Source organism: Anguilla rostrata, chromosome 14 (genome assembly GCF_018555375.3).
Source record: "Anguilla rostrata isolate EN2019 chromosome 14, ASM1855537v3, whole genome shotgun sequence".
Taxonomy (NCBI): Eukaryota; Metazoa; Chordata; class Actinopteri; order Anguilliformes; family Anguillidae; genus Anguilla; species Anguilla rostrata.
The window spans coordinates 40,416,667-40,443,379 of NC_057946.1; the positions used below are offsets into that span (position 1 = coordinate 40,416,667).

Genomic DNA, 26,713 nt, shown 5'->3' on the forward strand with positions numbered 1-26,713 from the left:
GTGCAGAACTCTGGGTGCCATATTGGTGTGGGGCATGCCGCCCCCCCAAACCATAACTTGGCGGGATGGCATACCTGCCATCCCAATAGCGTTCAAAGAATCGTGCGGTTCCCCATATAGCCACATGGGGGCTCTATTAATCTTCTGAGTAGAGCGATGCAGCTGGAGCTAATTTTCGCCACTAGTTGGACGCTCCTACCTGTTCTTTCGACTGTTGCAACCGTTAAATGAAATGGACTATTGAATTATGCAATATTAAAATAGCACGATTCCATGAGTAAACAGTCGCATATGACTGAGCAGACACATAAAAGGATGGCACATACAATGTGTGAATTTTATGAATTATGATAGGAATACATCTACAAATGTAAAATAATTAATGTAGTTTATGAGCGGTGGTTATTGAGAGCAATTTGGCTACTTCGTGCACGGTCGGTAAAGTTTTTATTTTTAACTCAAATAGCCTAACTCCTGTCAGAGGCATGACATAATGCATTCCCGAGTGCTGGGGAAAGTTGATGTAAGTTTGCCCGCTAGCAGCCACAGCCTGCCTCACTGCCCAGAGCCGCCCTCTTCCTGTTCACTGGCCCGGGGGAGTGTCAGGAATTGAGAAATGCTTCTAATGCAAGACGGTGCGTCACTTCAGCCAGAGCGTAATGAAGCGCCCTTCCTTACAAGAGTCGTTTTAAGTTAGCAAGAGATACGGGTAAAGTGTGTAAAAGTGTTAAAAGAAAGGCCAGTTACATTCTGGTACGCAGTCTTTTTTTATTTTTCTAATTTCGGCCAAAGCCTCCCATCTCCCTCCCAGCAGGTACCAATGTCTTTGGCTGACCAGAGTCAGCAGTGGTACCCCACAAGCGTGAAGGTAACGGTGTTTCAGGCGAGGAACCTGAGGATCAAGGGCAAACATGGCACCAACGACGCGTACGCCATCATGCAGGTGGCCAAAGAGAGGTTCTCCACCGCTGTGGCAGAAAAGTCCGTTTCGCCCGTGTGGAAGCAGGAGGCCAGCTTCGACCTGCCGCTTTTCCACCACGGTAACGAAGAGCGATGCACTCTGCGTGTTACGGTAATGCACCGGGCCCTGGTGGGGATGGACAAGCAGTTGGGACAAGCTGTCATCAACCTGCTGGACCTCAACGAGAACAGTGACCGCAGCAAGACCGAGTGAGTGTTCTCACGGCCCGTGGAAATGAGAGTTTGTGTAATATAAAATCGGCCAATAAGTGATCCTTTTTTTAACTCTTTTTTTTGCTTTGGCTTCGGCAGACTTCTCAATTATGGAATATAAATCGTGTTTGCGACATATTTGGTGCTATTAATATTTCGCTCAATCCATTCAGACAATTTTGGGACGTTGTCGATAGCAAATGTCTCTTCAAATGCCACAGTTACCGGGAACAGTTAACAATAAGCGAGGGGCAACACCGTAGAGCGTACATGTCTATGGGCAACACTGACATTTGGGTACAAATCCAAGACATTTTTCTGGTAGATGTAGGCTCTACTCTTTATGTTCAGAAACTAGGCTAGTCCCTGCTGCACTCTACCCAGAATAAATCCGCCTCTTGAGCACTATCTGAACTTTTATGGGAAAGGGTAGTTCGTTCGTTTCGGACATATTTCTGAGCTTTTCGACTGTGCTTGTGTACGCCTTCTATATTCTGGCCTTGAATTTCTCATTGTGGTGATCGTACGGCTATTACTGTGTCCCATAACATGTTCTGCTGTTGACAAAGCAGGAAAACATTTCAAATATTTTTTTTGTACAGCGCTTTTTAATATATAAAACTATTACAGATGCGCTTTTCAAAGTAGCAGTGACCGAATCAGCACACTTGCCTAGTGAGTAGGCTATACAACAACTTGTATGCAACTACTCAGTGGTAGGCAAGTGCGCAAATTCGGACTATTTGGCATATTATGCAGACAGTAGTCTTAATTACCAGGCGCCCGGGGCAATCGCTGAGTGCCTGCACCGGCCCGATGTTCATTAACCGGTCTTTCGAATAACGAACTGTCATAACCGGCTAGCCTACAAATGCAATTTCTGTATTTCACTTCTGATCTTAGGTCAGATTGAACCTGTAGTAGCTCGCCTACAGTATGTCGTTGATTGGGAAAAGCATTTCACGTTCGGCAATGACTGGGGTCCTCTGCGCCTTTCGGTTGCTCCAACTGCTCTGTCAATAGTGATAAGAAACGTATTTAAAAGAGGGCGAGCAGCTGGAAAACTACAAGCATGCTGTATTATTTTGAAGTTTATTGACAAAAAACGCAGAAAAAATTAAACGGTGTCCTTGCGTGGGTTAAGAGCATAGAAGAGTAAGGCAGTTTTAAATATACACTTCTACTTCCTGTCACGGCCTTTCAATTATCCCAGCTGTTTCCCTGCAAGCGGAAGTGCGATCCCTGCTGTTGATAAAGACTTTATTGCTTGCTACTTACCGGCTGACTGCTGCTTTATTGGTGGTCGACGACGTTGAATTTTAAATGGTAATTTTTTTTCACTGGAAAATGTCAGCGCAGGAAATGTCTATTTTAGTGTAGGCTATTTGTTTCGATTTTATCAGATCTTTTTTGATAGCCCATTCTAGACCTGTTATTAAAATGTTGATCGACGGTTCAACCCAATTATAAAGACGCTTTGTGGGTTTCTCTCTTATTAGTTGTTAGCGGAAGCAGCTATGGCTCTAGCTTTCCAAGAATCCGACCTCCGGTGATTTATCAAAGGAAAATATAGAGTTTGTACGAAACTATTTTAGAAGCACGACTGCACGTATCTCATTTGGGGTGACTTTTAAAAGGAAGCATCTAGACTCACTTGCTTCTTTGAAAAACGTCAAGTAGTTAAAGTGCAACATTAAAGCACAGTGGTGATTTTTTGCTGATAATACGGTAAATGTAGTGATATTTATAGAACTCAAACCTTTTACGGAGTGAATCAGATATTAATATTTTGGCTCTTTCCTTTCTCAATGTTTTAAGAGAAAAAAAAACGTTTTCTGCATAGCGCCAATTCTCTATGTGAAGAATTTTCATCTTTATCCGGTTTTAGACTATAATCCATTTGCACAGTACGTGTAATCGCCAAAACAGCTGCCTGTGTACTGCGTTTCAATCCTGGAGTGCATTAACTGTGTGCATGTGCATGCAGGTGCGTGCGTGCGTTTCCGCGCGTGCGTACTGTTTTTTTTCACAGTATGCTTACAGATCTGTGAATACTTTCTAACAAACTGAGGAGGCTCCAGCTTGTGTTGTGTTCTCTGCTGGGTGGTGCATGGAAACCATTTTGTACAGATGTACTCCATGTTTATTATCTGCAGTTCAAGGCAGCGATTGGGGTCATTAAAATGTATTGCAGCAGACTGAGAATCTGAGCAGACTGATGTGGATAAAGTGCAAGTATAAGGATGTTACATTTCTTATCTGTGTTTGTGACTGCATTGTGGAATTCAAGAATTCAGTTTGCAGATAATCTTTTAATTCATCTAGCATCCTCCTATTCTTGCACCAGCACTCTTACATAATTACTTTAGGAAAATGCAGTTTGGTCAAATCCATTTTAGAATCACAACCACACGTTGTGTAGTATGGTATACTTTATGTTTAATATTAATGCTAGTTGTGGGACGTTATTATTATTATTATTATTATTATTATTATTATTGAAGCCTGGCATATGTAGACATATATTTATTATTTTCATGAAGGTTCACAAACTCTTGGTGGTCTGTGGTAGTTGCTCACATAGCTCAGGGTAATGCATTTATGTTCTGTTAAATTGACACTCTGAATAGGGGTTAACTGAATGTAATGTGCATTTATATGGCAGTGTACATGTATGCGTGTTGTGTGTTTTATTCAGGAGTAAGGTGAACCTACTTTGAAAAAGAATCCGTCTGTGTCCGGTAAACAGATCCATCTCTGCAGGCTGATTTCAGATTGGTTTGTTACCCTGAAGTCTTAGCTAGGCCATGTTACGAGTTTCCACTGTCTGTAATTCTGAGTCAACTGCTGTCCTGTGTTTGAGTGCTATACACACACTGAGCGGTTTCCCTGTGCTCACAGTCAGTCTGCTGTCAAAGCAGCGTGTGTGTGTCTGCACCAAGACACACAATCAAACGTGTGTGTGTGTGTCTGCACCAAGACACACAATCAAACGTGTGTGTGTGTGTGTGTGCACCAAGACACGCAATCAAACGTGTGTGTGTGTGTGTCTGCACCAAGACACGCAATCAAACGTGTGTGTGTGTGTGTCTGCACCAAGACACGCAATCAAACGTGTGTGTGTGTGTGTGTGCACCAAGACACGCAATCAAACGTGTGTGTGTGTGTGCACCAAGACATGCAATCAAACGTGTGTGTGTGTGCACCAAGACACGCAATCAAACGTGTGTGTGTGTGTGTGTGTGTGCACCAAGACATGCAATCAAACGTGTGTGTGTCTGCACCAAGACACGTAATCAAACGTGTGTGTGTGTCTGCACCAAGACATGCAATCAAACGTGTGTGTGTGTGTGTGCACCAAGACATGCAATCAAACGTGTGTGTGTGTGTGTGCACCAAGACACGCAATCAAACGTGTGTGTGTGTGTGTGCACCAAGACACGTAATCAAACGTGTGTGTGTGTCTGCACCAAGACATTCAATCAAACGTGTGTGTGTGTCTGCACCAAGACACGTAATCAAACGTGTGTGTGTGTGTGTGTGCACCAAGACACGCAATCAAACGTGTGTGTGTGTGTCTGCACCAAGACACGCAATCAAACGTGTGTGTGTGTGTGTGCACCAAGACACGCAATCAAACGTGTGTGTGTGTGCACCAAGACACGTAATCAGACGTGTGTGTGTGTGTGTACCAAGACATGTAATCAAACGTGTGTGTGTCTGCACCAAGAAATGCAATCAAACGTGTGTGTCTGCACCAAGACATGCAATCAAATGTGTGTGTCTGCACCAAGACATGCAATCAAACATGTGTGTGCCTGCACAAAAAAACAAGCAATTAAACGTGTGTGTGCACCAAGACACGCAATTAAACGTGTGTGTGCACCAAGACACGCAATCAAACGTGTGTGTGCACCAAGACACACAATTAAACGTGTGTGTGTGCACCAAGACACGCAATCAAATGTGTGTCTGCTCAAAGACGGGTGGTGGAGAGCTACACACACATGTACGCTTGCACACACATACATACAGTAAGATAGGCAATTATAAGAATTAATTACTGAGATTTTAACATATTTTTAGATTTGTACAGATTTTATTGAGCTCAATATTGATTGTAGATATCTCTGTCCTTGTTCTCTCTTCCTCTTCTCTTCTCTTCCCCCTAACCCTGTGTGGCTGCTTCTGTTCTCTGTGTTATCTGACTAAGGAGCAGGGAGACCTTGTTTTTGGCCCTTACAGGCTTGCAGTGTTCTGTAAGGGTTATTTGTAAGCTGCAGGCTTAATGTAGCACTGCACCCTGGGTAAAGGCTCAATGTAGCACAGCACCCTGGGTAAAGGCTCATTGTAGCAGTGCACCCTGGGTAAAGGCTCAATGTTGCACAGTACCCTGGGTAAAGGCTCAGTGTTGCACAGTACCCTGGGTAAAGGCTCAATGTTGCACAGTACCCTGGGTAAAGGCTCAGTGTTGCACAGTACCCTGGGTAAAGGCTCAATGTTGCACAGTACCCTGGGTAAAGGCGTGCAGATGTGCATCATTCCGAGCACTAATCTGACGTCATTTCATTTGTCTCTTTCTCTTGCCTTGGTGGGATCATCTGTCACCATAACAATAATGACATGCCACTTTCTGGCCCCACCCTGCTCTTTGTTGTCACCGTCACTTTAATTTTGGACTGAAAGGTCGCCTGGCAACTCAAGGTGTTCCATGCTAGAAAGGCATGGCTGGGCAGGGCTCCTGTGAACAAAAGAGCATTCTTTCCTCATACGTCTTCTGTCTGTCTTTTCTCATCGTTATTATTTTTTTATTCTTATAGTTTTATTATTCTATTACTTTTATTGTTATTCTTATGATGTGTCCAATAAGCTGCAGTTTAAAGCAGGGGGTACGCGCTGTGTGCTGAGAGAGGTCCATCCACAGCAGAACGGGCCTGTGTGTGGCATGTGCGTCTGCTTGCTCGTCCTCTTGCCCCCCTGGATGAGCCCCAGGGGCTGTTCTACTTCTGGGTCATTTGTCAGATACTTGCTGACTTCTTCATTAAAAGCTAAGACTACCTCGTTAAATGAAGAGTGCGTATTAGCAGTCCACTGGAGACGCGGTGCACTTTTCATTTGGATCTAAACTGCACGGGGGGATAGAATTCCTTTGGGCTCACAATGAAGGCTCGGGTTAAGATGTGTTGAAAATGGTGACTGTACGTGCTCCTATGACCTGTGGGTTTATTTTTTGGCACGGTTGAGCTGCCCAAAATGTATCAGTAGAGCTCTTATGCTCCATGGATCCAAACGAGTGCTTACATATCATAACATTAAGGGGTTGAGGGGCACTTGACATATTTTTCCGATACACACGCTCGCAGGCAGAGACTTAAATACAGGCTTGCTCACACACACACGCAATCTTGTGTGCGCACACACAGCTGCTGATGGTGATAAGATAAGGTTGTGTCATTCACAGGGCTTTTTATCAGCAGTTCTGGATAGGATACAGGAAATCAGCTGCTGTCAGAGAGTGAAAGCTGAAATAATAACAACTTCCGCCAACTCATCATTATTTTAATTCAGGGCACTGCTAAACCCCCCTCCCCCAATCTCTTTAAACTGGTTTAAAACTTGCATCGTTTTTATCCGGACACATCTCTCTCTTAAATGGCACTGGATCCACTGATTGTGCTTTCCAACTGAAGTAATTATTTTGCTGACAGCGAGCTAACACGGCTGTGGATGTTATTTATGTCACAGCTAGCTGATCCATGACAAGGTTTTTAAAGCGCAGGCACTCCTGCAAAGGTTAGTCCAAGTTAACATTAGCCAGATAATAAATTTAACACGCACACAAACACACACACACACACTTGCACACACACTCTCACACACACATACACTCACACACACAAATACACACACACACACACAGGCATTAGGTACTACAGCAGGGCTAGGCTGTCATTTAGTACCACAGTGAATTTCTGTCCTACTTCCAGAAAACACTTGAGAATGCAGTGTGGAATGAGAGGGACACAAAACATGATCCGTCTGCTGGAAGCTCTTTGTGTCTTAGCAAAAGGCTGCATGTTTCTCTGCTCCTCGAATGACAGTAGAGGAGGCGACGCTTCCATTAACCATTAGTCCCAGTCTAATTAACACAGCACATACATACAGCTAGCCCCAGTCTCATTAACACAGCACATATATACAGCTAGCCCCAGTCTCATTAACACAGCACATATATACAGCTAGCCCCAGTCTAATTAACACATCACATATATACAGCTAGCCCCAGTCTCATTAACACAGCACAAATATACAGCTAGCCCCAGTCTCATTAACACAGCACAAATATACAGCTAGCCCCAGTCTCATTAACACAGCACATATATACAGCTAGCCCCAGTCTCATTAACACAGCACATATATAGAGCTAGCCCCAGTCTCATTAACACAGCACATATATACAGCTAGCCCCAGTCTCATTAACACAGCACATATATACAGCTAGCCCCAGTCTCATTAACACAGCACATATATACAGCTAGCCCCAGTCTCATTAACACAGCACATATATACAGCTAGCCCCAGTCTAATTAACACATCACATATATACAGCTAGCCCCAGTCTCATTAACACAGCACATATATACAGCTAGCCCCAGTCTCATTAACACAGCACATATTTACAGCTAGCCCCAGTCTAATTAACACAGCACATACACATAGATTCTAAAACTGGGAAAGCAAGTTTTTGGTGTACTATATCCAAATGGATTGTATAAAACTAATTTATTTAGAACTATGATTAACCTGACAGGATGTCATGTTCATTTAATTACAGCTCTGAGTATAGCTGGGTAATGTTTCTCGTAATGGGCCTGATCAGTACAACCCCAGTACAGCTGTTTCTTGGCGTCTCAGGCCATGAGATCCCTGGTGGTGCATATCCCTTTTTTATATGACTAATTTGGAAAATGACCTATGTTATAGAGTCTAGACAAGATGCTTTATTCATATTAGTTTCAAACATTGAGGCATTAAATACCAGATGAATGGACTGTGAAAAATCTCATCACAGATACAATGCTTTCATGCTGTTGTTCAGGTCTGAGGAGTGGTGTGAAATATCTTAGTAAGCTGTGCTATTATTTATAAGCTGACTGGAAGTATTTCTATATTGTTTTAGTGGATGAACCAGTTCAACGAGAATGATCAGCTGGTGTTCCTCACACGCCTGCTATAATGCTTTTTAAAGGGATTCATACAAGCACATGAGGACGAGGCACTGCTCCCACGTCCTCTCAATGTAAGCAGAAACTGGCACAGCCCTTTTTGTGACCTTCTCTAACCAAACTTCCTCATTGTTCAACTGTCAACACAGTCCCTCCGCCCACTTTCCTCCACAGAGTCAGGTTCATAAAATAGATTACCAGGCAGTTATGACCAACATTATAAGTCAACAACCCCACCACCCCCCCCAATCTGAATTTGTGCAGCGCCTGCTTGATTTTTCCGCCACTGTCCTGGGCTGTTTTCCTGAATATTTTTGACGGCTGTTTGATTGTGCTGAGCTCAGTGAGTACAGTGTAAGGCCCAGACCCTGTCAAAAAGAGAGCAGTCAGGACAGCAGAGGGAATGGAGGGATAACAGAGAAACGACACGCTGACCAACCTTTGTGAGTGTGTGTGTGTGTGTGTGTGTATGAGTGCGTATGGGTGTGTGTTTGTGTGTGTGTATGAGTGGGTTTGAGTGTGTGTGTGAGTGCGTATGAGTGCGTATGATTGTGTGTGTGAGTGTGTATGATTGTGTGTGTGTGAGTGTGTATGAGTGTGTGTGTGAGTGCGTATAAGTGCGTATGACTGTGTGTGTGAGTGCGTATGATTGTGTGTGTGAGTGCGTATGAGTTCATATGAGTGTGTATGAGTGCGTATGAGTGTGTGTGTGTGAATACGTATGAGTGCGTATGACTGTGTGTGTGAGTGCATATGATTGTGTGTGTGAGTACGTATGAGTTCGTATGAGTGTGTATGAGTGCGTATGAGTGTGTGTGTGTGAGTACGTATGAGTGCGTATGAGTGTGTGTGTGTCAGTACGTATGAGTGCGTATGAGTGTGTGTGTGTGAGTACGTATGAGTGCGTATGAGTGTGTGTGTGTGAGTACGTATGAGTGCGTATGACTGTGTGTGTGAGTGCATATGATTGTGTGTGTGAGTGCGTATGAGTTCGTATGAGTGCGTATGAGTATGTGTGTGTGAGTGCGTATGATTGTGTGAGTGCGTATGAGTGTGTGAGTGCGTATGAGTGCGTATGATTGTGTGGGTTTGGCTGAACCCTGGTTGCTGGCCCTGATTTAAAGAGCCTGCAGTATGTCAATGCAGTGGAATGCTGTCAATAAGTGACCAAATCTACCTCTCCATCTCTGTCTGGACTCTGACCTCTGTGATTGAAAATCAAAATCATTGCAGCCAATAACTGTATACACTCACCGGCCACTTTATTAGGTATAACTTGCTAGTATTGGGTTGGCTTCTGCTGCTGTAGCCCATCTGCTTCAAGGTTCCTCATGTTGTGCGTTCAGAGATGCTGTTCTGCATACCTCGGTTGTAACGAAAATCCCAGTAGATCAGCAGTTTCTGAAATATTCAAACCAACCCGTCTTGCACCAACAACCATGCCACGTTCAAAGTCACTTAAATCACCTTTCTTCCCCATTCTGATGCTTGGTTTGAACTTCGGCAGATCGTCTTGACCATGTCTACAAGCCTAAATGCATAGAGTTGCTGCCACATGATTGGCTGATTAGATTTTTGCGTTAACGAGCAGTTGAAAAAGTGTACCTAATAAAGTCGCCTGTGAGTGTATACTACCCTGTGTCTACCATAGTGTCCTCTGTACAGTATATACGACCCTTGTGTCTACCATAGTGTCCTGTATACAGTATATACGACCCCTGTGTCTACAATAGTATCCTCTACCGTATATACGACCCCTGTGTCTACCATAGTGTCCTCCATACAGTATATACGACCGCTGTGTCTACCATAGTGTCCTCTATACGGTATATACGACCCCTGTGTCTACCATAGTGTCCTGTCTTCGGTATAAGACCCTGTGTCTTCCATAGTGTCCTGTATACGGTATATAGGACCCTGTGTCTACCATAGTGTCTTGTATACAGTATATAAGACCCTGTGTCTACCAAAGTGTCCTGTATTCAGTATGTAAGAGCCTGTGTCTACCATAGTGTCCTGTATTCAGTATATAATACTCTGTGTCTACCATAGTGTCCTGTATACAGTATATTCGACCCCTGTGTCTACCATAGTGTCCTGTATTCAGTTTATAAGACCCTGTGTCCACCATAGTGTCCTGTATATATAAGACCCTGTTTCTACCAAAGTGTCCTCTATACAGTACATACGACCCCTGTGTCTACCATAGTGTCCTGTATACAGTATATGCGACCCCTGTGTCTACCATAGTGTCCTGTATACAGTATGTACGACCCATGTGTCTACCATAGTGTCCTCTATACAGTATATACGAACCCTGTGTCTACCATAGTGTCCTCTATACAGTATATACGACCCCTATGTCTACCATAGTGTCCTGTATACAGTATATACGACCCCTGTGTCTACCATAGTGTCCTGTATACAGTATATACGACCCCTGTGTCTACCATAGTGTCCTGTATACAGTATATATGACCCCTGTGTCTACCATAGTGTCCTGTATACAGTATATATGACCCCTGTGTCTACCATAGTGTCCTGTATACAGTATATACGACCCCTGTGTCTACCATAGTGTCCTGTATACAGTATATACGACCTCTGTGTCTACCATAGTGTCCTCTATACAGTATATACGACCCCTGTGTCTACCATAGTGTCATGTATACAGTATATACGACCCCTATGTCTACCATAGTGTCCTGTATACAGTATATACGACCGCTGTGTCTACCATAGTGTCCTTTATACAGTATATACGTCCCCTGTGTCTACCATACACACACACACACACAGGCATTAGGTACTACAGCAGGGCTAGGCTGTCATTTAGTACCACAGTGAATTTCTGTCCTACTTCCAGAAAACACTTGAGAATGCAGTGTGGAATGAGAGGGACACAAAACATGATCCGTCTGCTGGAAGCTCTTTGTGTCTTAGCAAAAGGCTGCATGTTTCTCTGCTCCTCGAATGACAGTAGAGGAGGCGACGCTTCCATTAACCATTAGTCCCAGTCTAATTAACACAGCACATACATACAGCTAGCCCCAGTCTCATTAACACAGCACATATATACAGCTAGCCCCAGTCTCATTAACACAGCACATATATACAGCTAGCCCCAGTCTAATTAACACATCACATATATACAGCTAGCCCCAGTCTCATTAACACAGCACAAATATACAGCTACCATCCTACACAGCAAATACGCTAGCCCCAGTCTCATTAACGCACATATATACAGCTAGCCCCAGTCTCATTAACACAGCACATATATACAGCTAGCCCCAGTCTCATTAACACAGCACATATATACAGCTAGCCCCAGTCTCATTAACACAGCACATATACGCTAGCCCAGTCTAATTAACACATCACATATATACAGCTAGCCCCAGTCTCATTAACACATCACATATATACAGCTAGCCCCAGTCTCATTAACACAGCACATATATACAGCTAGCCCCAGTCTCATTAACACAGCACATATATACAGCTAGCCCAGTCTCATTAACACAGCACATATATACAGCTAGCCCCAGTCTCATTAACCAGCACATATATACAGCTAGCCCCAGTCTCATTAACACAGCACATATATACAGCTAGCCCCAGTCTCATTAACCACTATACAGCTAGCTATAACACAGCACATATATACAGCTAGCCCCAGTCTCATTAACACAGCACATATATACAGCTAGCCCCAGTCTCATTAACACAGCACATATATACAGCTAGCCCCAGTCTCATTAACACATCACATATATACAGCTAGCCCCAGTCTCATTAACACAGCACATATATACAGCTAGTGACCAAAATGTGCAGTTGCTAGTTTACATGTCGGCATCAAAATGATTTGAAGTATTTTTATTTTTAATAAACAGTTCCGATTTGCAATGTGATAGAAATGTCATTCCCATTTGAGCTGTCTGTGTGTAATGGCATCCCTGCTGTGGCTTGTATTACAAAAGAAAAACAAGTTTGCAATTTCCCATTAAATGAGGGGAATGTTGCCTGTGTTAAGTGCTTAATGTGTTGAATAGGCTTTGATTGTTCAGAGAAGAGCTGGTAAGGTCATGGTCCTGTTCTGCAGAGTAGAGGATGCTGTGACCGCAGGTCGTCTTTAGAGTGGCGTGTTGGCCTGTGCAAAAGCTATGAATGCAGTCTCATTCTTTTTGCTGAGGATTACAGTGTTCTTGGTGCATTAATGTGTTCCTGTAGTCCCTGTCCCTCTCTCAGGCTGTACAGTGAACCTGGGCAGGACATCCACAGTTTTGTTATTTTTGTAAGTTGGGTTGAGTATCCAGTTTGTGCTATTAGCATACCCAGCTGAGGAACGTGTTCTTGTGCAGTTGTGTGTCAAAACACATTTCTGCAGGCTAAGGAGAGGATACCTGTCTGTTAGTCGGTCTAGTAGTTGGCCATAGCACCCTCTAGGGGATGCCCAGGGAGGGAGGGATACAGTCAGCAGGATATCAGAACTTATCAAGCACAGCATAGTAAGCTAACTAATTTACCTGAAAAAAACTCAGTGAAACTAGCTCACTGGCTAGTAAAGTCTCACAAATGTCAATTACAATTCTTAAATGGACGTAGAGAGGGGCAAAGCAGAGTACTGATACAGATCCTTCTCTCTTTCGCCTGACAGATGGTTCAAGCTACTGGACAAGCATGGAAAAGAGGACAAGGAGAGAGGGGAGGTTCTCCTGGACATCCAGTTTATGAGGAACAACATGACAGCCAGCATGTTTGACCTGTCGGGGCAGGGCAAGTCGCGCTCCCGCATGGGGAAGCTGAAGGACAAGATCCGCGGAAAAAAGGGCGACCTCTCAGACTCCGCCTCCGCCATTGTGCCCGCCTCCTCCTCCTTGGCCAGCAGCACTCAGGTGATGACGGACAGCGAGGGGGAGGGTGAGGGCCATGCGGACCATGGGGCAGACAAGAAGAAGAAGAAGTCCAAGATCAAGTCGCTGTTCGCCCCCAAGTCCAACCTGCAGCGCGACGCTTCCCAGTCAATGGTGACCCTCGGGTCCCTTCCCGAGAAAAACTCCGCCCTCAGTGGCAGCCGTTCGTCAGGGCTCAACCTGGACTCCCCTGAAGGTGAGGGGCGTGACATCATGGGGCGGCACGGTAGTGCAGTGGGTACCACTGTTCCCTCACAGCAAGGAGGTCTTTGGTTCCGAATCCCGGCTTGGGCCTTTCTGTTGGAGGCCTTAATTGACGTGTCTAAATTTCTCCTAGGTATGAGTGTGTGAGTGAATGGCCCCAGGGTGGACTGGCAAACTGTCCAGGGTGTATGCTCACCCAGTGCATGCTGGGATAGGCTCCAGCACCTCCTGCGACCCTGCCCAGGAATAAGCGGGAAAAGATAATGGATGAATGGATGGATGCTGTAACATGTATATGTGTGCTGTTCAGATACATGAGATGATACTAAGATTCATAGATGATTGGACGTCTATGAGATATAGAGTCATCCATGATATGATTCAATCATCATGGACGTACGAATCATCCATGAGATCGATTACTGAGATCATCCATGAGATTGATTAGAGATCGTCTATGAGATTGATTACTGAGATCATCCATGATATCGATTACTAAGATCATCCATGAGATCGATTACTGAGATCATCCATGAGATCGATTAGAGATCATCCATGTGATCGATTACTAAGATCAGCCATGAGATCAATTACTGAGATCATCCATGAGATCGATTACCTAGATCATCCATGAGATTGACTACTTACATTGATGACATATTTTTCATGCACTTCCATATTCACAAATGTAAAGACCCCAGCATAAAACTATTCATTAATGAATATATTTAAATTGAAAATGAACCTTCAATGTATCAAAAAATGAAAATGTTTTATTTTAAAAAGAAGCAGAGTTTGTAATGTCAGATCTTTTGTGAGACGCACTGTTACTTATTCCCTTTCTCAGCTTTAAGCATTTATGTCCCTCCTACCCCACAGGGAAGAAGAAATTCAAGTTCCTGACTCACAAGCGGACGGACAGCTCGGACAGCAAGGGGTCCCAGGGCGCCTCCTTTCTCCTGGGCCGCTCTAAGCAGGGAGGGGCAGGGCAAATGCAGACGCCTCCGGCAAACTCCACCCTCAGTCTCAGCGGCTCTGACCAGGGCTCTGTGGAAGATCTGCAGAGGGGACAGGGGAGCAGTGACATCCACAGGTACAGTGAAGAGGAGGAGAGCAGAGAGGAGCAGGACATGAGGAGGCTGAAAGAAGAGCAAGAAAGACAGAGGGAGGAGAAAGAGAAGAAGAGGATTGAGGAAGAGCAGGAGATGAGGAGGTTAAAGGAAGAACATGAGAAGCAGATGGTAGAACAAGAAAGGAGGAGGGAGGAGCAGAAAAAGAGGGAGGAAGAACAGGAGATGAGGAGGAGAGAAGAGGAGGTGAGGAGGAGGGAGGAAGAAGAGCAGCTGAGGAGGAGGAAGGAAGAAGAGGAGCTGAGGAGGAGGAAGGAGGAGGAGATGAGAAGGAAGGAGGAGGAAGAGGAAAAAATGAGGAAAGGGGAGGAAGAGGAGGAGATGAGGAAGAAAGAGGAGATGAGAATAAGGGAGGAAGAGGAGAGGATGAAGAAGAGAGAGGAAGAGATGAGAAGGAGAGAGGAAGAAGAGCTGAGGAGGAGGAAGGAAGAGGAGATGAGGGAGGAAGAGGAGGAGATGAAGAAGAAAGAGGAGATGAGAAGGAGGGAGGAAGAGATGAAGAGAAGGAGAGAGGAAGAGGAGATGAGGAGAAGGGAGGTAGAAGAGGAGATGAAGAAGAAAGAGGAGATGAGAATAAGGGAGGAAGAGGAGGAGATGAAGATGAGAGAGGAAGAGGAAGAGATGAGAAGGAGAGAGGAAGAAGAGCTGAGGAGGAGGAAGGAAGAGGAGATGAGGAGGAAGGAGGAAGAAGAAGAGAAGATGAGGAGGATGAGGGAGGAAGAGGAGGAGATGAAGAAGAAAGAGGAGATGATAAGAAGGGAGGAAGAGGAGAAGATGAAGAGGAGAAAGGAAGAGGAAGATATGAGGAGGAGGGAGGAAGAGGAGGAACTGAGGAGGAGGAAAGAAGAGGAGATGAGGGAGGAAGAGGAGGAGATGAAGAAGAAAGAGGAGATGAGAAGGAAGGAGGAAGAGATGAAGAGGAGGAAGGAAGAGGAGATGAGGAGAAGGGAGGTAGAGGAGGAGATGAGGAAGAGAGAGGAAGAGGAGAAGATGAGGAGGAGGGAGGAAGAGGAGATACAGAGGAGGGAGGAAGAGGCAGTTCTGAACAACCTGTTCACTGAAGTCTCCTCCTCCAACCTGTTCACTGAAGCCTCCTCCTCCAACCTGTTCACTGAAGCCTCCTCCTCCAACCTGTTCACTGAAGTCTCCTCCTCCAGCCCATTCTCCGAAGTCTCCTCCTCCAACCCGTTTGAGGAGAGCCCCCGTAGCGGGTCCACAAGCCACGTCACCCGGTCAGCCAGAATTTCAGCTGTCAGACCCAGGTCAGTCCCCAACCACTCCATCTCTCTCTCTCACACTCTCTCTCTCTCTCTCTCTCTCTGTCTTTCTTTCTCTCTTCATACACACAAATTCATGTTCATCCTCGATGAGCTGGAAATCAAATGGAGACAGGGTGAATGTTTGTGCAGTGAGGGGGGGAGAGGGGGTTATTCCCATTGGCACCCTCCCCAGGAGTGGCGTTTATTGACAGACAGACACAGTCGATACAGCGGGTCGCTATCACTGCTAACATGGCTCTGGTCCATCTCCTTATGCTCAGACATGTACTAACAGGCTCTGACTCATGAGTGGGTGCTAGGTGGCACTGAGCTGGTTAGCTGGGGGTTGGGGTTGGCCATTAAATACAGTGGAACAATTCCATTATGTCTTCTGTGAGAATAACAACTGTTTTGGAGAAAGAGTGGTGATGTTGATTCACACAAAACAAGTCACCTAGCACCAGTCATAAAAATGCTTATCAACTGTGTGTTTTCTATACCAAATTGCTATCTCCATTAGTATTGTGTCCATTTATCAATACATTTGAATGTTGTAACTTTTAAACAGTGTTTGTATAATTTTAATGATCCCTAAATAATTGATTTAAAATAAAATGAGCATAACATGCAAAATAATGCTTGTGGCTATTTCAAGTGCTTCCTGTCTTGATTAGTGTGTTGAGTTCCCTTGAATCATGCGGGGTCACAGGGAACACGCTTACAACAGGAACACGCTAACACGGAATCGGGAGTATGAGGTTTCCTACACATTTAAATGGGTGGAACTACCATCTGTCAGTCAAGGACTTCTTAGAACCCATCAGGATGTTTTGCTCTCCACAGCAAACTGCGATGATTGCTTCAAATCAGTGAGTCACTGATGGCATTTTGGAGCTCTTTCCATTTTTAGTTTTGTTTGTTACATGGTTAGCCCACTTACCCACAATCCTCGGCTTCTTTTCCACATTATACTGCGACACTAGTAAATGGGTACAGTTCCCAAGCTTAGCAGTCCCCTGGACTCATGTTTCAGTGCACTCAGGTCTTCAGGAAGGTTACAGGAATGCCTGTGTAGTTTTGTACTCAGACTAGTTCAAAGTATTAAAATGCAAATATGTCGGCTTTCCCCAAGCCACCAGAGTAAATAAATAAACAAAGGGAGAATGGTGAACATCAAGCAAAAATCACAGCTTAATCAGATTCTGTTAATATTTTGCCAAAAATTTGTCACAGATTGCTTCATAGTACACCTCGGGGTAAGCCCCCAAAAAGCAAGCTAACAGCCACAGTGGCAAAGAGAAGCTCCCTGGGTGGTACGCAGGAAGTAGCCTTGAGAGGAAGTGACCTCGGGCTGGCAAAGGGTGCAGGCTCGCAGCTGCAGTGTATCTGCTCACTTTAGCACAGGCTGCGTGAAGCACACAGCAGGCTAGCAGTTGGCCGTCAGTCATGTTTTCTGACATGTCGACTCTTTGGAAAACACATTGTTAGCGAATGGTCCACTAGTGTGAGAGAAACGAGAGTGTCGATTATCTTGGCTGGCCCTTTGCATCAAAATTAGAGTCAAACTTTAACTATAACGGAAGCAAAGATGGATATCCATTTCAGTTCAGCCAATTCAGGAAATTAACTGAAATTCAACTGTAAATTTCACACACACCAGTATTTCACTTCATTTCCTGAATTGGCTCCAGTCCTGATATATGTGCCCTCCAAAAGTATGACATTTGTTATTTTTGCTATTTTCCTAAGGCATTTGCATTTGAGGTTGAAAGGTGAATATGAGACAAAAATGCAGTCAGCTTTTATATCACGGTATTTACATGTATATACATTTCACCATTTTACAGAAATAATTGTGTTTGTGTTGAGTCCCCCCATTTTCAGCTGTGTATTTGTAAGTTAGCAGATGACTGACAAGTGTTAACTGTTGCTCAGGGGTTTCCTTTTGCACAGATTGTTCACGCATAGGAGACCGTCTAATCTTGGTTTTAGCCTTGTTTCCATCTGTGGAGATTGTATTTGGAGTCAGAGGCAAACACCATCATGAAGACCAGAGGACTAATTATGGCTGAAAAACAGCTAATCTGTAAGGTGAGAGAACAGCAGAATTCATTAAGAAAGATTTGGAAAGCCTTGAAAAAGAAAAAAAAAACACGGGTGGACTCAGAAATAAACACCATACAGGTCAGCCAAGGAAGACAACTGCAGCTGATGACACATATCCTAAGAGCTGTGAAAAAAAACATAAAACAACAGTCAGTGACATCACCATAGGGCAGGGTGAAAACATTACAAGCCACCATACGCAGACTGAGAGCTGAATCATAGAGGCTACACTGCAAGATGCAAACCTCTCATTAGCAGCAAAAATCTAAAAGCCAGATTATAATTCACCAAAAAATACAAAGACGAGCCAGAAGTCTTGTGGAACAAAGTTTTATGGACAGAGGAGACCAAAATAAAAGTTTGGCGAACAGGAAAGAGCCCATAATCCAAAGCATCTGTACAATATGGAGGAGATCTTGTCATGGCTGGGGCATGTATGGCTGCTTCTGGAAGAGGCTCAAAGGTATTTATTGATGATCTAATGGGAGATGACAGCAGTAGGATGAATTTGGAAGAGTACAGACAGATTTTGCTTAGCTATGTATGAATAATTCCTCCAATGTCAACGGCTGACATTTTATCCTGCAGCAAGACAATGACACCAAACACACTGCATACGCAACCAAAGCTTTCATCAATGGCCAAGGCAGTCACCTGATTTTAATTCAAACAAGCAATACACATGCTGAAGAGGAGACTGAAGACAGAAACCCCTTCAAGACAAAGATCAACTGAAAGAGACTGCAGTGAAGGTCTTTCCAAAGAAGATACCAAATGATTAGTGAAGTCAGTGGGTCGTGAGCCTGTTGCAGCTTTGCAACCAATTTACAATTTATTGCTTGATTTACTTAAAGTACATCCCTTAACTTAATTTTGAATAATGGAAAATGGGGAGACTCAACACAAAATTGACAGTTTCTATAAAATGGTGAACAATATACATATGTAAATACCATGAAATAAAAGCTTATTGTCTGTATGTGTGTCTAATATTCATCTGTTGATCTAAAATCCAAATTACTCAAGTATATAGCAAAAATAACAAATTTCACTCAACTGTTACTTTTGGATTGTACTGTATACATACAGTATATATATAAATCACTGACAAGAAGCAAATTCTAACATACATGAGTTTGTGTGTGTGTGTGTGTGTGTGTGTATATACACACACACACACACACACAAACTCATGTATGTTAGAATTTGCTTCTTGTCAGTGATTTATAGGTATATGTAGGTAGCCAACCAGAGCACTTGTATTTGTGAAGATTCTGTGTACTAACTCTAACCTCAGGATATGCTCCTTATCTAAATGTGTCCCTAAACAGAGGCATCTGCAAAGCTGAGTACTCATGCCATCACTCTGTCTCATGATTCTGACCATAACAACTGACCAGTTTTCAGTTCATGTGGGAAATAATGAGATTTAGAGATGTTTTAATCATTAACTGCCTATGTGTGAATGTGTGTTTGTGCATTTGTGCTACCATTTCCGTGTGCATGTGCAGATGTGGGGTGTGCATTTGTGTGTGTGCCTGTGTGTGTATGTGTGTGAGTGTGAGCGTGTATGTGTGTGAGTGTGAGCATGTGTGTGTGTGTGTGTGTGTATGTGTGTGAGCGTGTGTGTGTGTGTGTTTGTGTGAGTGTGAGCGTGTGTGTGTGTGTGTATGTGTGAGTGTGTGTGAGTGTGAGCGTGTATGTGTGTGTGTGTGTTTGTGTGAGTGTGAGCATGTATGTGTGTTTGGTGTGAGTGTGTGTGTATGTGTGTGAGTGTAAGCATGTGTGCGTGTATGTGTGTGTGAGTGTGTGTGTGTGTGTGTGTGGTGTGGTGTGTGCTGTGTGTGTGTGGTGTATCTGTGTGTGTGTGTGTGTGTGCCTGTGTGTGTGTGTGTGTATCTGTGTGTGTGTGTGTGTGTGCCTGTGTGTGTGTGTGTGTATCTGTGTGTGTGTGTGTGTGTGCCTGTGTGTGTCTGTGTGTATCTGTGTGTGTGTGTGTGTGTGTTGAGCATAATAACCTGCTGAATTCTGCCTGGGCTCCTGTGTTTTTCCACACCGCTGTGTCATGTGACTGTTGGGGAAGTGGGGGGGTGGAGGCTAAGAGCTCCAGAGTGTCCTGCCTTCTCGGTGCTGACCAGGCGGAATGTGCAGAATGCTCTGGGGGAGGGCAGCTGCCCAAAAATCCTTGTAGACCAGTGGCAAGTGGGTACAAATATTTGCCCAGCAGTCTGTGTGTGATTTCCTCCTGAGGACTCAGCTATACACTCAAGCTCATATAAATCAGTATTTCTGTATGTTTCTGAATGACTGGATTCAGCCATATTAAAGGGGACCCATCAAGGCTTAAGCTTGTTTGTTACAGTGGATGAGTTTGTAGTCACTGTTAGTATAAAACTTTGCGTGTGCATGCATTTGTTATATTCATCTTAGGCAAACTGCCTGGCAGCCAGACTCAAGAATGGGCTGTTGTGACTTTAACCTTGGGGAGGGATTTTTAAAATTAGTTTTAAAAAAAAAACTTTTAGGTAAATTCTCATAATTTGATCATTTGCAAATTCTAAAAATTCTACATCAGTGGTTACAAGAGACTCTGGAGGAGTATAATGCAGATTATTTACCTTTTTAACTTTTATTTCTGCTAGTCAGTTTGATAATTAGCCAGCATGAGAAAGCCTGCTAGGTAAAATGAGATTGTGAAATTGCTTCAGTGTGCAATGCCTGTGAGTGTTCTGTGGTGACCCTGCCCCTTTCTCCATATATGGTTCCCACTCAAGGGCGATGTCATGACATAATTCTGAGGGTGTATTGTGACATCACTCAGGGGTGGTTCTGTGACCAGGAAGATTTTTGTTTTTACTCCTGAGCAGATTGGTCATGTCCTTGGAAACAGGAACCGATAAAAGAAGTTCCTGTTTGCTACCTGCCAACATAGACTCCTCCACCCCCCTTCCGCTTCCTCACACCTCCTCTTCAGATTTGTCTCTTGGTGAAGCCCCCTCCCAGGCACCCGTCACTCCCGGGGCCCCACACATTCCCCAGGATCTGCCCAGGGACCCCTGGAGCTCTGAGAAGTCCTTACTAGGGGGTGCAGAGAGCCCCCCCGCCAGTGCGGAGAAGAAGCGCCATGCTCCTCTGCCTCCGCCTGCCCCACCTGCCCAGAGCCAGCACTGTCCTCCGCCCAAACCCACCCCTGCTCCGCAGAACGTCCCGGTAGCATCGGCCAGGGTCCGAAAGGGGCCCGCACCGCCAAAGCCACAGCCCACCCTGCTGATCTCTGACCCCAGTGCTGGAGAAGGGGCATCAAACCTGGCACATGATGGGCAGCAACAGCTTGATGATAGATCAGGCAATACCTTGCCAGCCAATCACGAGCAAGGAGGCGTGGATGGACTGCTGGGCCGCGCAGTTGCGCCTGAAGGGAAGACGTGTGAGACGGATTCCAGTCCACCAGCTGCAAAAACGCCCTTCGATGATGATGAGGATGAAGGTGAAGCTGTAAGTGCACCGAGGAGCAGAGGCGATGAGGCGCTTTGCACTGTCCTCACTCGCAGTGACCCGTCGTCGCCCCCTGGTGCTCACACAGAGAATAACCACGTGCGTCAGGATGGCGGGTCCGGCCTGGCGTTTCCAGGTGGGGAGACGCAGACAGAGGCTCCTGAGGGCGGGGCAGGCCCGGGTGGGAAGGGTGCGCCCAAAAAGAAGAACCGCGCGCCCCTACCGCTTGGAGCACCACACGGGGACTGCACCACACAGGAGTGGGACCGTGCAGTGACCCCGCCCCCCTCAGAGCCACAGGGCTCGAAGGTTGCTGGGAAAAGGCGCGCCCCCCAGCCTGGGGACGGAGCTCTTCCTGGGGGGCCGACCCTGCTGCAGGCCTGGATGTCACCCTCAGAGCCCCAGCCAATCACGATGCAGAACAGCGCTGAAGGAAGTGGTACGGCAGGGAAAGTGGGAGGGGCACCCTCAACCTCATGCAGGTGAGATCGGCAAATCAGAGCAGGGCTATCCACACGCGCGAGCTTCGCAGCCAGTTCGCGACGCGTTCGCATCTGGTGGAGACGACGTCGCCCGCTGCCGTTGTAATAACAGTACTTCAACTACGCTTCAGTTACGCGCGTAATACGCGCGTAGTGCGCTCGCGGTCGATACGCGTGCGGTGGGTGCCCGGCTTAACAGTCTCTCTCTCTCTAACTCTGTGTATCGCTCTGGATTGGTAGGCCTCACAACGTCTCTCTCTCTCTCTGACTCTGTGTATCTCTCTGGATTGGTAGGCCTAACAGCCTCTCTCTCTCTCTCTCTCTCTCTCTCTCTCTGATCTGTGTATATCTCTGGTTTGGTAGGCCTAACAACCTCTCTCTCTCTCTCTCTCTGACTCTGTGTATCTCTCTGGTTTAGTAGGCCTAATACCCTCTCTCTCTCTCTGACTCTGTGTCTCTCTCGATTGGTAGGCCTAACAGCCTCTCTCTCTCTGACTCTGTGTATCTCTCTGGTTTAGTAGGCCTAATAGCCTCTCTCTGTCTGACACTGTGTATCTCTCTGGTTTGGAAGGCCTCACCCAGTGAAGCCATTGAGCTTATTGGACAGCCATTATCCTGGGAGCTTCCCTGGGGGAGACCTGGGTGCCACAGAGGGAATGACAAAGGTACGATCCGCAGTGGAACGGCACCAACATCCAAAAAAGATCACTCACTTACCCTCCTAATCTATCCCCAGCATCACTCACTCATCCCTCTAACCTATCCCCCACACCATTCACTTAAACCTCTAACCTATCCCCAACATCACTAACTTAACCCTCTAACCAATCCCCAACATCAATCACCAAACCCTCTATAACCTATCCCTAATATCACTCACTTAACCCTCTAACCAATCCCCAACATCAATCACCAAACCCTCTATAACCTATCCCTAATATCACTCACTTAACCCTCTAACCTATCCCCAACATCAATCACTAAACCCTCTAACCTATCCCCAACATCACTCACTTAACCCTCTAACCTATCCCCAACATCACTCACTTAACCCTCTAACCCAAGGATCAGCAACACACGGTCCTCAAGGGCCGAGACCTGCTGGTTTTCCACCCTCCCTTTGACTGGGAGTCAGGTGTGAAAACAGTCTGGCCAATCAGTAGCACTAATTACCCGGGAGAAAAGAAAACCAGGGCTGGATTTGGATTTGAGGGCCAGAGTTGATGATCCCTACTCTAACCTATCCCTAATATCACTCACTTAAACCTCTTACCTATCCCCCCAATTAATATTGCACCCCAGGCCTGACAAAAAAGTCTGTGTTCTGCATTAATATTGCACCCCAGGCCTGATAGAAAAGTCTGTGTTCTGCATTAATATTTCACCCCAGGCCTGATAGAAAAGTCTGTGCAGCGCTGCATTAATATTGCACCCCTGGCCTGAACATTTTGTGCAATAAACACATACACACACACAAAAATAAACATACACACATCCATAAACACACACACAAACACACACACACAAACATACACACACACATACATAAACACACACCCACAAACATACGCATACACACACATAAACACACACACACACACACGAACATACACTCCTGGGCAAAAAAATGGGCCAAGCCAAAAATGGCAAAAAATTAAGCTTTTAATGGTCTTAACAACAAATAATTGGTCAGAAAATTAGCAAGAATTAAACAAATGCACCCCTGAGACCTCCTGTGCCACTCTTTGCTAATTTACTTTTGCTGCAGTGATCTGTTTGGGGAAAAGCTGGAAACAGGGAAATTCACTTATACAGTAGACAAATTAACATAATGTCATTTGAATGGATCTCTATGGGAATTGGGGGGTGGGACTAGGGTCCCAAGGGTCCAAGATATCAAATGAGCCTCAAACCACCGTGCTGCTACCAGTTATGCAGTAGACACTACAAGCATTTCTCCTGAATATTTTTTCCTTTGAGTTCAACAGGAAAATTTATCAGGAGAAACAATGCTTGTAGTATCTACTGCATATCTGGCAGCAGCACGGTGGTTTGAGGCTCATTTGATACCTTGGACCCTTGATGACTTAAAGCCATTTAGCCAACAAATGTGTTCCATACTTTATCAGCATAATTTACAGCTGAATCTAGTCCCACCCCCCAATTCCCATAGAGATCCATTCAAATGCAAATAGTTTTTGTATCACTTGTAGGACAACCTGAAAATAAGATATCCAGACTCTGATGATGTTGATCGGTCACAGACATCAGGAAGTCATGGCATGCAAATGATATGCAACCAAATGCAAAACATGACTCTTTTATTTAACATTATGTTAATTTGTCTGCTGTATAAGTGAATTTCCCTGTTTCTAACTTTTCCCCAAACTGTTCACTGCAGCAAAAGTAAACGAGCACATGGTGGCACAGGAGGTCTCAGAGTGCATTTGTTTAATTCTTGCTAATTTTTGACCAATGATTTGTTGTTAAGACCATTAAAAGCTTAATTTTTTGCCATTTTGGGTTTGGCCCATTTTCTTTGCCCAGGAGTGTACACAGACATATACACACACACACACACACACAGATACATAAACACACAGACACACACACAGCTAGTTCATGTTGGTATTCCTTCCTTGTTTCTCTGCAGTCACATACTTTAGAGAGCAATGGTGCGGGTGCTCAGCAGGAAGTACTGACCCTCCACTTCCTCCCCTCACAGGTGACGGAATCGGCGGGGGGTGTAGGCGGGCCCTATTCCCAGCTGACCCACTCAGAGCTGGCCTCCCTGGTGATGAAACAGCAGGACCAGCTCTCTGAGAAGGACAGCAAGATCAAGGAGCTGGAGGAGTACATCGACAACCTGCTGGTGCGCATCATCGAGGAGCAGCCTAGCATCTTACAGTCAATGAGCATGACCAAAAAGGCTACCTAGCATCTTACAGTCAATGAGCCTAGCCAAAAAGGCTGCCTAGCATCTTACAGTCAATGAGCCCGGCCAGAAAGGCTGCCTAGCATCTTACAGTCAATGAGCATGACCAAAAAGGCTGCCTAGCATCGTACCGTCAATGAGCCCGGCTAGAAAGGCTGCCTAGCATCTTACAGTCAATGAGCCCGGCCAGAAAGGCTGCCTAGCATCTTACAGTCAATGAGCCCGGCCAGAAAGGCTGCCTAGCATCTTACAGTCAATGAGCCCGGCCAGAAAGGCTGCCTAGCACCTTACACTCAATGAGCCTGGACAAAAAGGCTGCCTAGCATCTTACAGTCAATATGAGACCGGCCAAAAAGGCCACCACAGAGAAACACTGTTAAATAATGGGGGGAGGGTGGGTTGGGTTTAAGCACTATAGTCACTGGCATCAGAGGAGCAAGCTGTCACTGTGCCGGTGTGAGTAGCACAGTGCTAACTATGGGGATGGGAGGGTTGTTACAGTGAGTACAAACGATCAACAATTTCTTATTGTGATTGCAATGTCCTGAGCCACACAGTAAGTTATTGTGGCTGACTGCTATTTTCCCCTCAAATACTTGACTTCCATGGGGACAGAAACAAATTGAAATCACACTCTGAAGCACTTAAAGTTTGGGCCATGTAAAATTGTTGCTCTCATTGTGTTTTTATATTTGAAAATGACAAAGATTAAAATGAATCATTCAGCCCCAAAGATGGAGGAACAGAGCACTTAAACATGCTTGTGCCTCTAGAAAGCTTCACTACAATGTTTTCTGTGTGATTTCCAACACTGCATGAAAACAGAACTTTCTTTATATTGCATCTTGTTTTTAGCATAAAAGCTGTCTCCTTTGACATTTCTTTTCAAGCATGTCAACAAAGTTGTTTTTCCTTCCTGCTGGTACAGGTATACATTTTAACTGAAACTATTTTTATATTTCAAAACACTGTTGCGGAAATGAAGTAGTAGTAAATTAATTGTAACTGAATAAAACATCGAAGCTCTTTTGATCCTGGTGGATCTGGGCGAAACAGTGATAGCAGTTGTGTGCGCTGGATAGATTAATGGATCACAGAATGTTTAAAATTGTGGGAAGTGTAATTACAACCAAACTGGATTACAATCTGGAACATATGACAGCAAATGAGAACCAGTGGCTTTTATTCACACATAGAATGCACATTTTTTCCAACGGACCAATTGTCAGCTCACGCTGCAAAAACCTGTGCACGCTATTACTCAATGTCAGATCGTTTTAGCTCATTTTTTGTACATATTTGCCAGTGCCTCCAAGTAATTTCGAAAATGTTGATGTTTTCTATTGCCGTTGCTACTTTATCTATCATTATCTGCTAGATTCATTTGTTGTTTTGTTGATAATGATAATAATGTCAGATGATTTGGTGGTGCCAGTGTTGGTGCAGGGCATCCTGGGACACGGGCAGAGCATGCTGGGACACGGGCAGGACATACAGCAGCCCAGAAGTCTGTATGGCACACTGGTGGCTGAGTTACATCCTTCCCTGTAACACACTCCTTTACTATTTCATTCATTCAATCAATCACTCATTAATACCCAACACTGCCCACCGTTCTCCCATGCGTTCAGATGAGCGGTGTGATGTCATATGTATACTGATGTTTTATGGGAATAAATACTGTAATGGCTTCTGCTCTGAGCTCTATGACTTTCCTGCTTTATGGTTTCGTGTCATTGTCCCATATTTTGCACACTGAAGAGTATTTTCAGCTTTTATCATTT

At 44.9% G+C, this 26,713-nt stretch overlaps 1 protein-coding gene across 4 annotated transcripts; it reads left to right on the forward strand.

Annotated features, from left to right (window-relative positions):
* Positions 1-555: 555 nt before the first annotated feature.
* rab11fip1b (RAB11 family interacting protein 1 (class I) b) lies at positions 556-26,630 on the forward strand. 4 transcript variants are annotated; one of them, XM_064306944.1, is made up of 6 exons: positions 556-1,170; positions 13,063-13,514; positions 14,402-15,914; positions 20,885-21,994; positions 22,566-22,659; positions 24,720-26,630. In XM_064306944.1, the coding sequence occupies exons 1-6, from the start codon at positions 821-823 to the stop codon at positions 24,930-24,932; spliced, it is 3,732 nt and encodes a 1,243-aa protein (XP_064163014.1). In that variant the 5' UTR covers positions 556-820; the 3' UTR covers positions 24,933-26,630. The 4 variants fall into 4 exon arrangements, with proteins under 4 accessions (XP_064163014.1, XP_064163017.1, XP_064163015.1 ...); XM_064306945.1 differs by lacking the exon at positions 556-1,170 and adding an exon at positions 2,374-2,499; XM_064306946.1 differs by lacking the exon at positions 556-1,170 and adding an exon at positions 2,547-2,849.
* Positions 26,631-26,713: the final 83 nt, after the last annotated feature.

What these genes read in the sequence shown, in the direction of transcription:
- rab11fip1b (XM_064306944.1), top strand. Translation starts at nt 821, where the DNA reads ATGTCTTTGGCTGACCAGAGTCAGCAGTGGTACCCCACAAGCGTGAAG. An exon ending in AGTGACCGCAGCAAGACCGA is followed by an intron (nt 1,171 to 13,062) that starts GTGAGTGTTCTC and finishes TTCGCCTGACAG; the next exon opens with ATGGTTCAAGCTACTGGACA. An exon ending in GCACCCTCAACCTCATGCAG is followed by an intron (nt 21,995 to 22,565) that starts GTGAGATCGGCA and finishes CTGGTTTGGAAG; the next exon opens with GCCTCACCCAGTGAAGCCAT.